The sequence below is a fragment of the Ixodes scapularis genome, unplaced genomic scaffold (assembly GCF_016920785.2).
Source record: "Ixodes scapularis isolate PalLabHiFi unplaced genomic scaffold, ASM1692078v2 PGA_scaffold3__209_contigs__length_174095766, whole genome shotgun sequence".
In the NCBI taxonomy this organism is placed as follows: Eukaryota; Metazoa; Arthropoda; class Arachnida; order Ixodida; family Ixodidae; genus Ixodes; species Ixodes scapularis.
The window spans coordinates 80747904-80763130 of NW_024609868.1; the positions used below are offsets into that span (position 1 = coordinate 80747904).

General features: G+C 44.7%; 1 protein-coding gene and 1 non-coding gene across 2 annotated transcripts in view; both read left to right on the forward strand.

Annotated features, from left to right (window-relative positions):
- The first annotated feature begins 222 nt into the window (after positions 1-222).
- Trnat-agu lies at positions 223-296 on the forward strand. Its single transcript has one exon. It is a non-coding gene; the product is annotated as a tRNA-Thr (tRNA).
- Positions 297-2241: 1945 nt separating this feature from the next.
- Positions 2242-15227, forward strand: part of LOC8025335 (tyrosine-protein kinase Abl) — a 31128-nt gene continuing 18142 nt past the window's right edge. The window contains exons 1-4 of the mRNA XM_002408687.5: positions 2242-2883; positions 9351-9554; positions 10870-11168; positions 13346-13703. Of these exons, the coding sequence (XP_002408731.4) occupies positions 2730-2883; positions 9351-9554; positions 10870-11168; positions 13346-13703 (1015 nt within the window). The 5' untranslated portion in view covers positions 2242-2729. The remainder of the gene's footprint in view (positions 2884-9350; positions 9555-10869; positions 11169-13345; positions 13704-15227) is intronic.

The following is a 15227-nucleotide window of genomic DNA, read 5'->3' on the forward strand; positions in this document are numbered from 1 at the left end:
CTCCGTACGTTCCCTCATTGGTCACAAAAGCACCTCGGAAAGTCTCCATGCGGCTCTCGGGAAGCTATCGGCGCCACGGCGTGGCCCGTTCAGGCTAGATGTAATCGCGAGCGGGAATCCTTTTGATGGCCCGACAATATAAACATTGCACTGTAAAAGAATAGCAACATGTTAAATGCCAACCGCTCAATGAACTAGGATGCGTGGCCAGCGGAGAATGTCGGCGCCGTGGCTTAGTTGGTTAAAGCGCCTGTCTAGTAAACAGGAGATCGTGAGTTCGAATCTCACCGGTGCCTTGTGCCTCGGACACTTTTTTTTTTTTAGTTTCAATTATTTGTTCAATTACTTTGCTGGTTTCCGCCTAAAATATTTTGCTATTCTAAAAAAAACTAAAAAAAGAAAATCCTTTTAGTGTGTTCAATCATGAGGAAACATCTCTTACGATGTTAATTTGCCTTTTGCTTTTATTTATAAAAAATGAAAATGGCTTGCATATTTTTTTTTTATTACTTGTACGTGAGCGCTTTGTTGGTAATCAGATGCGTAGATATATTTAGTTTTTGCTTTGTTCTTTTGCACGTGCATGAGTGCCTGTCGTTGGTCAAATACATTGGTTTTTTTTTTGTTTTTTTTTTTTTGTTTTTTTTGTTCTGTCCTATTTAAATAGCCTAGTCATGAGTGCCTGTTTGCTACGCAAATGCAATGTTTCTTTTGTGTCTCTGTCTGTGTGTGCGTGCGTGTGAGTTTCACGTTGATATTACAATGTTGCAATGACCCCCGCCCTTTCAAGGATTAATTAATTAATGAATTAGTTCAACCATCTCATCCTTCTCGACAAGGGATTAGTTGCACTAATTAAGGCAAGATCAGCAGTCGCTCACGTTTTATTTACTGAATGAATGCAAGTATGGATTTTGTTTTTATAGGTTCAATATTGTATAGGTCCGGACCTCGTGCAGTCACTTCGAAACATAATTTAAACTTTTAAAACGAAGTACCGCTAAAAAATAAATGAATAAAGCCACATTGCCATTATCAGTGCGATAGTGCGTTAATAATCATAACCTCCAAGATCGATATTAAAATATTTAACCCATATTTCAACAGAGCAGCTTGCGAAATATTCATTATGAACTTGATTTACGGCCTAATTAAAACGCAGTTTTGGAAATATTATGATCACTGCGGGCGATTGAACATAAGGAATAATTAAATAAATGCAGTCATCCTGAAGCAATATCCTTCCTGACTAAGTTAATTTTCTGAAAATAGAAGACTTCCTAAAAATAAAGTTCATAAACAAAACAAAAATTAACCAGGACATTTATTCCATTTACAAACTAAACACGAATTAGTAAATGAGTAGTAATAATTAGGCTACTGAAATCATTTTGACCTCTAATAATTTCTTAAATGTTTCGAGTTGCATATCTAAGAATATTTCTCTATTTTTATTTTTTCACCCGGAAGACATTTTGTCAGCGAATGCTTCTTTTTGCGCCAGTTCCGGCAACTTTTTGTTTGTTTGATCTTACGAGCTCACAAAGTTGGCGGAGCATTTCCTTTTCGCCTATTTTCGCCCACCGGAGGGAGCGCATTTTGTTGTTCCTTCATGCGAGGCGTGAGCGCTGAGAGCGCCGCTGACTCAGCGCGCTTCTGCTCTCTGCCTGGCCTTGCCAGGGCGTTGATTCTATCAAGATCGCGCCCCCTCAGTACCTGTCTGTTGTCGCCCTCGGCTAAGCACCTCTCTGGCTGGAGCGCTTGCTCTCTTGTTTGCATATACATTGCTTTTATGGTGTAGCGTATAGACTCAGAGATCATCTGGTGTCATCATAAACTTACCAACACCGGACGGAGTTCGGAATTAAGTCGACCTATTCAATGTGATTTAATTTATCGCCTACGCAGGAAGGATTATCCTTCAAAGGGCCGCCCTTTTTCGAAGGAAAGGGTGTGTGTGTGTGTGTGTCGGGGGGGGGGGGGGGGGGGGTTACAAAGTTCCGTAGATATTTTTTTTTCTGTTTTGGGAGAAAGTGAGCTTGTATTTGGGGATGCGTATAGATCACTAATTATGCTCAGATTTCTTTTCTTTTTTTTTTTATATTATTTCTAAGAGATGTTTAATTAAGACTAAAATACATAAGACAATCCGTATTTCTAGCTCCCCCAAAGGCATTCTTTCACCTCCGACCTCCTTCACCTACCCATTCACGTCCCCCCCCCCCTCCCCCCCCCCCCCCCTTTTTTTTTTTTTTTTCTTAATTGAATGTGTTTCGCCCATTACCGTCTTGCGTTCTCTCAACAGTGCAGTGCGAGCTAGGCCAGTGCGAGCCACTTTTTCGACGGCACCGCTTCCCCAAACGGCGTGATTCACCGCAGAGTTGGGCTGTTGGTGGTGAGCGTCCACGGGTGATGAAAGCGGGCAGGCTGATTCAGGCGCTCCTTGAGCTCGCTCAACACCGCTCCCGCTTCGCTACTCCTACGCGACACCTCTTTTCCTCTCCCAGTGGAGAACTCGCACCGGGTTTTGAGGGTGTGCATTCCTGCAGCGGAGCAGCGGCAGCCATCCCGAACAACATGGCCGCTGTCGGCGCTTGAATGGCGGCGGCCGGGGACGTTGGATGAGTTTCGCGGTGAATTCGCGCTAGCCGCCCGCACGATGAAGATGTAGGCGAGTTCCGCGGACACCGGGCGGAACAGTGGGCCACCTCTGCGAGACACGCCGGGCAATGGGAGCGCAGCATGGGAAGGAAAATCGTGGAAGCGCGTCGTCCGTGGGAAGTAGCAGTCATGGAAACAAGTTGACCAAGCACGGCCAGAAACAGAAGGCCAAAGACATCCGGCTCTCGTCGGTGTCCGCCAACATATTCACCGAACACAGTGGTGAGTTGGTGTTCGCCGATCACCATTGTTGGTGGGCCTTCGACCGGGAAATATGGAGGTTTGTCGACCTCCGACTAGGCCTAAGATTGCTTTTGACGGATGGATGTTTTTCCGTGAGCTCGGGCATTTTATTGAGTCGGTCTCGGAACGCTGTGATAGTGGTGTGACATCGTTAAAGGGTCCGCGCACGTCAGATCACGACCTGATGTTCTCGCGTGCCAACTTTCAGTCGCCTTGCATGCTGTGTTCTTTCAGTAGACGTCAAAGTGACAACACGGTCAGGCTTGTCTGAACGTGTTAGCTCATGTTTGAGATCGCGTTGCCGCATTCGCTTTCGTGGATCATCCTTTCTGTTGATCCTTCTTGCAAAGGAGATAATATTCGAGGGGAGTGTATTTGTTTCTGTTTTAATCTAAAGCTCTTGTTCCTAATGTCCGCGTCATTTTCCCTTGAACGGTGACTGCTCTCGTAAGATGTTTGTTCTCGTCCGGCACCGAGAATCCCCGCGCCATGAAAATCGCTTTTGTGGCTTCTGTTCTTTTACTTTATATCTTTATTCGTCAGGGTATTATGGGGCTTTTGTAGGATCAACTAAGACGGGCAGTACGTGCTATCTGAATTAAAGCCCTTTATTGATCCTTTATATGTATACAATGCGTGCGGCGACCTTACGCGGAAGGGAAGTGACCGTCGATGTGTCGAGCGCATGAGTGACTTCACCTTTTCTTCGACATGGCTTCATGTGTTCTACCGTTCTACACTAGCCGTGTGAAAGCGTACGTCATGACGCATCTTGACATCCGGTTATGTCTGGCTCTCGCTCCAGACATCTGACATGGCGCTCAAGGTTTTTTTTTGTTTTTTTTTTTGTTTTTTTCTGTTTGAGCCCTGGATCATAGGGGAGCTGCCGCAGTTGAAAAGCCCAGAGTAAATATCCCGTCCGCATTCACGACGCCAAAAGGAATTTTTTTAAAGTGATACGACCTCCGAATAAATAAGGTCGCCTTGGCAATCCGTGTCGAGCTTATCCGAGTCAATGCCTTATTGCACAGATTCAGGAAGTGCGATATTTATCTTACAATCAAGGCGTTATCGGCTAGCTTCTACTTAATTTTCTATGAATGGAAGACCCTACTGACACTGTTTATCCTACTATCACACCTTTAGTGAAACCACAAAACAGAGAGTACTGTTTTGTATTTGTTGCATTTGTTTTTATTTAGTGGACAGTAACCTAGTTATAAATAGGGTCCTGCATCTCAAAGTTTTTTTGTTTTCTTTTTACTAAAATCGAAATGTGTTTCTAAAATTTTATTTTTATTTACCTGAAGTTAAAAGTTTCTCGGTACTTTCATACTACATAATCCCGAGTTTTTCGGATGTTTAGTGTCATTGGGCTAGGCAGAAAGCAGCAGCCGTCAAATTTCATGAAACAGAACTTTTGTAGATGATGCAATAGGCCTGTCTCTCGACCAGGTGGCACGAGCGCGTTTGCAAGATGCAACCATGTTACGCTGGCTGCTGCATCTGCAAGACACGGTCATAGAGGCAGTGCTGTAGCGTTCAATCATGTATGAGCCACATTCAGACATTACCGTCTGTCAGCATCTGTCCAGATGCTCTAACAATGCGCAAAAATGAAGGAAAAAAAAGTTTATGTAGTTTGTGGGCTCAGCTTCTCATTAAACCGCCAAGAATGCATTCCTTTCAGCTGTTTTGTTCCGGGAAATATTCCATTTTGTTCACCAGGGGCGGTGCTCAAGCTAGAGGCATACAAGAGCTGAGCCTTCCAAGGTATTAGTGAATTTGTGGGAGACAGTTAATTAAATCCGCTTGCCTGTCTCAAGAAGAAGTCTGTTCATCTGGATGTGCCAATTAGGATACTTTGCAATGTGGAGCCTTTTTCATTGGTCATCTAGCTTGTACGAAGCAACACCTAGAGGCAATAAAGGCTGCAACGATTACAGAAAAAGATACATGCCAGGAACAATCAGCAGGTAGCTTTCGCTTTCTGTTGGCAGTTACTGGGAAAGTTTAACTGACCCTTGGCCCATCCCTGTTGTCACTGCAGATGGGGCAAGGGAATGTGCATATATGTTCAATTTTCAACAAAAGGAGGCAAGTAAAATTTTCAAAAAAAGGAGGCCAAAGGGGAAGGTCAATGAATGTCTAGGAAAAAAATTTGTAAGAGGAAAGGCCAGACATGTTCGACTTCAGGGGGATTCCCCCCTTCCCGTGATAGGGGTTAAAAAGGCATAATTTTTGTCACTTAAGAATGAAAGCGAAAATGGAAAAAAAGAAAGAGAATGTTGTGAATTACCTTGGGATTTAACGAAAAAAAAAAAAACTAATCTGGTTTTTACAATTGGCGGCCTCTATATTTGAAGTTTTTCAGACATATCCGAATATGCAATATTTTTACCCACAGGTGTTTTTTGGATCTCTCCAGATTCATCCGAAAATGTGGATCCCCCCTGTCTTGGAGAAAGTATTTGGCAAAGGTAGCTGAATGGTCTGAAAATGGAGTTTGAAAATGGTTATTTTAGTTACAGATATATTAATTATAATTTTTTAAGAGGGCCGTTATTCCCAAATAGTAACTCTAATCACACAATTGTTTGTGTGTAAGAAAGCCAAATATAATGGTGGGAAGAAAACGTCAGTGCCATTCTATATTAAAATTAAATTTAAAACAATTGAGGAAAAATATTTTATGAAGAATGTGGGATTGTGTTATTTTTGTTTACTCCTTCATATGTGCTATGCTTCGATTTTGTTTATACATCTGGGGTAATCTTCAGAACATTAGTGTGATTATGGCAGTATATGAACTGTATGTTCAAACTCAGTGGGCTACCTCTCTTTACTGTGGTCACTTTCTCAGTTGGATCTTATTTGCTTCCCTTCTGAAATGGAACTTTCATTGGCATTGGAGTTAACCCACACTTTTGAGAGTGTGACAGAAAAACACATCTGTCCTTCTTCGATCTTGCTAATTCATTTTTCTTTTCCTCTAGTAGTAGAGGAAAGATGAGCTCTGCAGCAGAACTTTAACATTCACGTCAGAGCTGTTACTGAGTTAACAACAGGTTGGTGAGGGGGGCAGATTTGTCGATCTAGGCCCCTCGCTATCCTGTTGCAAACTCTTAACTGCATTCCTTACTGTGGCAGGAATGAATGCATCATATTACATTTTGCTGGAATGTTTAAAAAAAATAGTTACCGAAGACCTTTGTTCAGATCACTGTGTTTCCTTCTTGGAAAGTGTCCCTTTTATCACGACTCATGTTCAACTTGTAGATGCTTAGGACTTGTTAGGATTAAATTGGAACATGAGTTTGCTTTGTTTATTAATGCTGAAAACATACTTTTCTGGCTTTCCTTGTAGCACTTTCTGTGCTAGAGCCTCAAACTACTTCTGTGTGAACCCTTTGCTCATAGTTGCTCTGTTTTGTTTGCTCTCTACATTTAAGTAACAGTGTTGCTGGATTTGAAAGGCACTGTTCGTAATAAGAGGGAACATTGACGCGTGTCTTGATTCAATGTATCTGACAATCAATCACTGCCTGCAGTAATTTTATCCATTTCTGGACTTGCGTTTTTAGTGTGTATCAAGATGTAGCTTTGCTTGCACATTTTGTATACATACTTTCGTAAAGACTGAGCATCCATCAGCTCACTGATAGCTATTGCTTTAGTAGTTTGTGGCCAACATCTTTGGTATTGTTCGGCAGGTATGTACAAGAAACTTGACATTGACGCCATGCCAATGTGTTGATAAAAATAGAATCAAATGAAAAAAAGAGCAGCGTGTTTTCTTTGCCAATGATTTTTCCCATAGTGCTTGGGTGACATTCACCCAGGCACTGCCAGAGGGTGTTTGTTAGGAATGTTGCCAGGGTGTCTACCAACAGAGAAATTTTAGATAATCCAGGAAAGTTTGAAAAACGTTACTGTGGCAAGCATTGGCCAGCATACCTAAACCCAAAATTTGAATACTTCCGTCAATATGAATGATTAAACTTTCTAACAAGGCTTCAAATATGAATCATTGTAATTGTTAAAACCTGACATACTAAATCACTTTCAACAAGGTCCACATGTCAGTTTTGCATCTTGGTAAAACTGTACATGTCAGTGATGTGCTTAAAAAAATACACTAAACTTGAAAAATTCCTTTTTTTTTTATAAGTACTTAGACACTGATGTTACAATATAAAAATTGTATGAAAAAAAAAAAAGATGAGTGCAATATTTCGACACATTGAGTTAGGTGCGATTACAAAATATGCTTCTATTTTGAGAGGTGTTTGGAATTGCTCCTAATGCAAAATGGGTCTCACAACTTAATTATTGCACTAAAACATTTTTTTACAATTTTTTTTTTTGTATGAGTTTAGTTTAGATGCTTAAAAATATGTTTAAGGGAGCTTGGTGTGGCCTTTAAATAAATGTCATGAAAACTATTTTTTTATCATAATTAAGAATTGCAACTTTATTACACTCTTTTACTACTTCATTAAAGCATTCAACCTGGCACTCAAGGAATTCTATTCTAGCATTATTTCAATTGAAGACTATTTGGTTAGATTCTATACTTAAAATAGCCATTTACTGATGTTTATTTTATGTCCTTCATTAGCCATGATATGTTTCAAATGCAGCTGTCAGAATGAGCCTTCTTAAAGGGCAACTCTGCTTCATTTTTGATATTTAGAAAACTATGTAGCCCTCTTCAGTATCATATAGGAAGACCCCCATCTCAAATATTGCGATCTAATTCCGTCTATATATTGAATAAACTGGCCAGCAAACCTTCAAGTGAGCCAAGTCGCCGAAATCTGCCAACTCTAGCGTGCGACGTGAGGCGCAATCATCAGCGCAGTCAATGCGACGGAGTTGGACCGGCCAACGTTGAGCCACTACGTCAGAGGCATGACTACGTCATTCTCACGTTTTGTTTGTTTTTACTTCTCAGAGGAAATTGAACGATGTCATGAGTTTCTCCTCCCGGTGTTGGCTGAACGGCATCCACGTGATCACCGTAATGCGGATGCACTAGTTTGCGCTGCCCTGTGCGCTTATCTGTCTGTTTCTCCGCTCCCCCTCTCCTCTTTCGTCTTGTCCCCTTCCCCCTCTCCCCCGGGCCATCAGCGTCCCCGCCATGCGAAGCAACCTGCCCGTGTCGCGTGTCCTATCCCTCGCCCCCACGAACGTCACAAGACCATGTGGTTCGACGTGACGTGGCCATGACTCTGACGACACGAGACCAATGTTGCCTGACGCAACCGAAGTTTCGGTTTTGGTATCAGCTGATGTTTAAATTAAGATTACACAAATAATATTCCACATTTCTCGAATCCGAGGACGTAGAGCTGTTTAGTAGTGCTTTGTGAAATGGAATCACATGTAAGCCTAAATTTTTCGGAATTGAGCAGAGTTGCCCTTTAAAGCAAAATAATGGCTTTTTGTTGTCATTTCTTGTGCTTTTAAGTGCAGCGAAGCAGCTAGTTGAGTGTTTGAAATGATCAAACTTTATGCGCTATTGATGCTAAGGAGGAGTTGCAAAGAAGGGAGAAGGCAGAGATGCCATTGTCTTTTTAGTTGTACAGACCAACACATGAATCCTGGCATAGTAGTTGCAGGATGCCCCCCCTCCCTCCCCCTACAAAAACAACAACAAAGAAAACGGAATGATACGAAGTGTATGCTTGTGCTCCCAAAGAAGTTTTGTTGCTCCAAACTAAATTTTTCATTTTTGGCTGCTCCGAAACGATTTCGAGCAATTGCATCACAGATTCTTCGTTTCTTGCTATTTCGACCTCCTCTATCGAGTGCGTCAGACCCGGGAGCTAATCCTCGTAGAAAGGTGGAACGGTTTTCATCTTATCATTTGATGTCAGCACGGCGTGAACCTCTGAACCACGGAAGCCAATAATCACCAGCAAAGGTTCTACTGCGTCCCATACGCCCATTGTTCTATCAGGAACGTTCCTTTCGTCGCGCGCATTTGCAGCCCGTGGCTACTTCTACTTCGCTTTTCGTTCATGCCCCGCAGCACCAGGGAGGTCACCGTCCAAGATCGCGCACAATTCATTGTTGTCGCTTTCGATGGTTCTGGAGGGTATTATATATTCGAACTAGTCGGGAAGACCCGGAGCAGTTGGGGAATTTGTGAACGTGATTACGGTTGGTATCCTACAGTCGCTGACAAAATGAGAACGGCAGGGAGTACCTTCGGTTGTCCCGCCTCCGGCGTGCACCTCGAGCACGCGCGTGCAGCCAAAGCACGGTGGAAGGCACGGAGCACATACCGAAAGCCGGGCGTTCGAAAGACATGCCCCGTCGTTCTCATTTGGTCGACAACTTCAACAGCGTACCGACACGTTGCGTGCGAGAAGCCGAGCCCCGTGTGGCGAGAGCAGCCATCAGCTGATGCCAAGTCCCCCCCCTCGTGGGGTGCGCAGAAGCCCTCCTGCAGAGCCGGCCCCTGCCCGAGATCCCGGATGGGGACGACCCGGGGGCCTTCAGCAGGGGCTTCCTGGCGGACGGGGCCTCACGCTGGATGTCCAAGGAGAACTTGCTGGCACAGGAGGACGCAGACCCGCACCTCTTCGTGGCTCTGTACGACTTCCAGTCCGGGGGCGAAAACCAGCTCTCGCTCAAGAAAGGTAGGTGCCCCCCCTCCCACCCCGGAGGCCTCTTTTGGGGGGCCGCCAATTGTGGTGGATAGAAGTATGGTGCATGGAACGCGTCTCCCCAATTGCCATCCGAGGACGTCACACTTGCGTCGTGCCGTCGCCTGCCGTGATCCGGGCGGTGGTGCGGCAGCGGAGGTGAATGCGGCAGACACCTGTTCCGCTGTGGGTCGCTCCCCGGCTGTTCGGATCACGGAAGCTTCGGCAGCCGGAAGTTGAGACGCAGCGACGACGGCAACACTCGCGTTCGCTCGTGCTTTTTGACGGGACTTCTGCGTCCGACCGACGGGATTGCGACATTCAATAGGATGTGCCATCTTCTGTGACATCTGTCTCTTGTCACCTTGGCACCACTTTCGATGCATGGGTGGCACAGGACGCACGTTCCAGCCGCCATTGTACGAGAGACTCAAGCGTTAGTTACATTGATTGAGCATGTAGGAGAAGTTGATTTCTGGAGAAAGCCGAAACAGTTTAGGGAGATCCTTATGTTTTTAGTTGGTACAGTTGTCAGATTATGTGAGCAAGTTTTCAAGCCTGATTCACATATTTGCAGCGTGGCACTGATTTGAAGTCCGTGGGACAAAGCTAGGGAGAAGTTGTAGCTTTTTTCGATGCGTTAGCATTAGTGCTCCGGTACATGTGCTGACCTTGGGCGTGGTTGGAGCACATGTTTATAGAGTTTGCAACGTTTCCTTGGGATGGCGCCACAGCCTTAGCAACCTAAGACGGCTTTGGAGACCTGTGGACACGCACGGGCTACGGTTCTGTTCTTCTGCCTGCCATGCCGTTCTTGACGCGCAGTCGTCTTGCCATGTCACCGGGCTGTAAGCAGATTGTGTCGTCACCCCTGTATGCACAATATGTATGCACAACAACAAAATGGCTCTGTCGGTCACCGTGCATTGCATGAACGTCCTTCATGCACGTGCAAAGTGACCTGATCTGCCTGCACCAGGGAGAAGAGGGGTTTTGGGAATGTTCTCCGCGCGGAAAAGTGCTGAGGGGCTGCGTTCATCATGCTTTGTTATAGATAACCACTGTGCGATGCATTTCTTCGAGAATCAGCCTGGCAACAGCAACAATTTGAGCTCTTTTTTTTTTATCTCATTGAATGTTTTTTGTTAAAATATGAACATAAAAAACAAAATCTGTTCTTTGAAGGATTTTCTTGTTCTGTTTTGTTCTTCCTATGAGGGCACTTCTTCAGAATTCAGGGGTTAAGCTCAAATCTAAGTGAACCAGTTCTTTCTACGTGTACCCGAAGCCCCTCCTTGTCCACCCCCAGGGGAACAGGTGAAGGTGGTGTCGTACAACCGTACGGGGGAGTGGTGCGAGGCTCAGGGGCGCTCTGGCCAGGTGGGCTGGGTGCCCTCCAACTACGTGACGCCCGTGAACAGCCTGGAAAAGCACTCGTGGTACCACGGCCCCATCTCGCGCAATGCGGCCGAGTACCTGCTCAGCAGCGGCATCAACGGCAGCTTCCTGGTGCGCGAGTCCGAGTCCAGCCCCGGCCAGCGCTCCATCTCGCTGCGCTGCGAGGGACGCGTCTACCACTACCGCATCAGTGAGGACTCCGAGGGGAAGGTGTGTGGAGCGCTGCTTTTGCCAAACCTTGTGCCGTGGGCTCTGACAGTGGTGATACAGTGTGAAGCGAGGATGGAGCGTGCTTTTAATATTGGCACAGGCATTTTAACTGTTTGATATCCAAAACTTTACTTGAAATACTGGGGACCTAGAAATCCTGACGTGGTCCGACAACACACAAAATAACATAAATCTGGTCTCAGAAGAAAAAAAATTACCTTTTTTCGTGATTATGTTTTTGAAATGTTGGTTGTGAGCAACATTGGGCATTTGCAGCATTATTCTACGTCCAATGACTGAAAGCAGTTTTGACTTTGGAAAAGGAACAGGTGCACTTCGCATTTTGCACAGTAGAGACACTCGTAACTGGATTTGCAATGTTTGTGCCTGTTTTTCTTTTTGGAGTTCCGAGGTCAGTGGTGTTTGCCATCGTACCTTGCATCCCCTGTCAGCTTTGGCTTTAAAAGACAAGTGATCTGTTTTGAAAACGCAATTTGATTCTTTACTGCTAAGCACAGGTACCCTGGCCCTCGTGACAGAGGACGCTAAATTTATTTAAGCGGACAGGGCGTGGAAGAAATTAAATCATTGAGTCGTTGCTTCTGAGCAATACTGGACATCAATAAAGACAGGAATTAAGTTTATTTTTAAAAAATTACAAATAAAATTATCTGGCTGGCCCAAGCTGCTGTTTGTTTTGCTTGGGCACTTGCCCTGGCAGTGCATTTACTAGTTTCATGTTGTACCCACAGGCGTAGTAGGATAAAAAAAATAAGAGAAATGCACTCATAACATAATTATAAGTGCAAAATATTTTAGATTTCTGACATTTGTAGTTTGCGTTGTAGGGGCCATCAAACATGACATAAACGAAAACTTAAAAAATCAAATATGCGGTTCCTGCAAAGTCAAAATTTTTTCTCTTGAAATATTGATGTTTGCAAAATATGTTTTTTTTTGTTATGTTTCGTACACATGTTGAGGAGTAACATATAATAAAATTAACATAAACAAGAAATATGTTCACATGCATGATCCTATCTGAACACAGCCAGTAATGTCTGTACTATAGAACATTTTATAGTAAAGTATTTACTAAAAAAATTAAGTGCAACAAAAACTTGCTTTATATATATATATATACAGTCGCGGACCAATCTTTCAAAATTGTACAAATAATCAGGCAGCCGAAAAATCGATTTCAGCCAAAATATCAAATTTTCGCACATATTCCGCTGCGTATTGGCCACTTTCCACTTGCTTGATGTCAATTTCAAGTTCTCGTGCAACTTCCGCTTTGTACTGTTCACTTTTCACTTGTTTGTTGATCTGTTTGATCAGGGTGTCGCACTTTGTCGGCGCCTTCAGTTACAACACACACACACAAGCAGCGAAGTTGAAGTTGGCGCCATTGGCCACTATCTGGAGACCACATCTAGTCCACCAAGCTCGCTTCAGTACTAAGCCTATTGGCAAAAAACCTTTGCGGTCAAAGACCATAAGAACGGCAGATAGCCGCTCTTTTTGCGGCCGCACTCGAAAAACACTTACCACGAGATGAGCTGGAAGAGCCATAAGAATGGGCAGGTGGCAGCCATGTTGGATATAGCAGAACCGGAAAACCCGACTATAGATTCAGTCCAGCTTGTTTATTGCATAGGACGTGGTATCGAAGCTACAGAGTAAGATCAAAACAACCAAAATGGCGATTATTAACCTCACGGCGCTATCGCGGCGACTGTTTTGTGGCTGTAGACGGAGTAAATCACAAAAATTGTGTCCCCGAAAATCGAGCAGTAAGCTTTATGGCACTCGAAATTTTGGTCAGTGTTATACATTAACTGTCGGGAGTGAGTGACTTTTAAGTGAAAACGTCCGAATAATCGTACGTGTCCGAAAAACCGGCGTCCGAAAAATTGGTCGGCGACTGTAAATATATATTTGTTGTGCAGGTTGGTGCAGTGCTATAGAAAGTACCACCTTATGACCATGCAATTATTTTCATTTTAGCAGCTCGAGAAACAACGAGGAAGTACCGTGCCGTGTTGTTCTCTGCGATCTCGAGAAAAATTAGTTGGGTCATAATATTGCAGTTAAGAGGTTAAAAGATGTGGCTGCATCCCTCGCACGGCTTGCCACCCCCAAATCTGACTGCCGTCCCTCCTCCCCCCGGGCAGGTGTACGTGACGTCGGAGTGGCGCTTCAACACGCTGGCGGAGCTGGTGCACCACCACTCGCTGCACGCAGACGGCCTGATCACCCAGCTACTGTACCCGGCCCCCAAGCGTAACAAGCCGGCCGTGTTCGCCCTTAGCCCGGAGCCCGACGAGTGGGAGATCGACCGGACAGACATTGTGATGAAGCACCGGCTGGGCGGGGGGCAGTACGGGGACGTGTACGAGGCCCTCTGGAAGCGCTACAACCTGACCGTGGCCGTCAAGACGCTCAAAGAGGACACCATGGCCCTTAAGGACTTCCTCGAGGAGGCCGCCATCATGAAGGAGATGAAGCACCCCAACCTGGTCCAGCTCATTGGTGAGGACTGCTTCCTCTTTTCTCATTTTGAGCAGAGGGTAAAGACGGGAGCAGAATGCGCCGACGTCGGTGGTTTAGAGAGAGAGAGAAAGAGAGCGACAGAAAGGAGGCAGACAACGGCTTAGGCATGTACATTTTGCCGCTATGAGTTGAAGTTTGAGTGCTCTTGTTGACTTTATTTTTTTTAGTACGGTGAGCGACGCTGGAGTTTTTCAGCAAAATAATTCTTTTTTGCTGCTTCGTGTATATAAAAGCGTTGCCAGCGATATGGGTTCATTGTGACCACTGATGTCCGCGTCTCCCCGCCGTTTCGAAGCGGTCAAAATGCGAGGGCCCCCTTCCTCTAGATTATTATAGGTACTCTACGGTTTCACGTTTGATTTGCTCCATCCATTGTTGCTCTGGGTTCAGCAGTTCACCGGAGCTGGGGCTTTCAGACTTTTCAGTCTCAAGGAAGCCCTATCGGCATCAGCATTGATGTAGTAAAGGAAGGCAGAAGCCTAGAGACCTTGTAAACAATGCTGCGCACACTGAGGAATGTTTGGCTCATAGCGATGCATCAATGGGTAACAACTCGAAGTCACTAAAACAATGTTTAAACTGGAGAAATGCTTTACTTCGGGGAAGGGACAGTGGGGGAAATTTGGGAGCTTGGAGAACCCATTAGGGGACTCTGGGGAATCTTTGGATCCCTAGGAACCCAACTTGAGAGAGGCCATGTACTGGAGCATAGGCCAGCTGCCCTTGTCATGCCAGTGTGGTAGTAGTGCTAGCAGAGGGTGCCTCGGCATGATACTAGCAACGGTGTAGGCTGCTCGGCCTATACCTTGGGTTCTCACAAATTTAGCGATTTTCGCTTGCGCTCCCCCATTCAGTGCAGAAACATTGTAAAGTTTATTGTTAGGGTACCAACTGCCCTTGGTTATGCTGGGGCCGTGTGTTTGCATAAACACAAAACAAATGTTGCACAACATGGTCTATTTGGTTCATAGTTGATTAAATTGTATCAAAAGGGCATAGAACAAAGGTTTGCTTTTTTTGTATGTGTACCTTCCCCTGTCTGTGTCTATCCTGCACTCTTTCAGATTGTTTATTAAATCTGGACAACACCTACTCTTTGGAATACAGGGTATAATTTTTTTAAGTTGAGTGGTGTCGATTGTGTGGCCCCTACTAGTTAATATGGGAATATCTAAAGGGCACCCCTCTGGACTCCTGCATTGTGCGGGGGTTACGTCGGCTTTTAGTTACAGTTATGTTTTCAAAATGTCTCATTCTGCAAATGAGACATTTTGAATTAATAATCACTATTGCATGCTTATTGAAACATTATGCATTATTGTATATTTTACCTCAAAACGTATACAATTGCCACATACCAGTTTCACGTTTTAGACTGTTTTGAGAGGTTAGATGATCGCCGCTGGGCTCGACAGGAACCTTGCTTTGTTTTTCCGCTTGTTTCCTCTTTCTTCTCATGCATTAATACACGTCCGTTTCGAGTCGGCGCCTGCTTGTCACGCG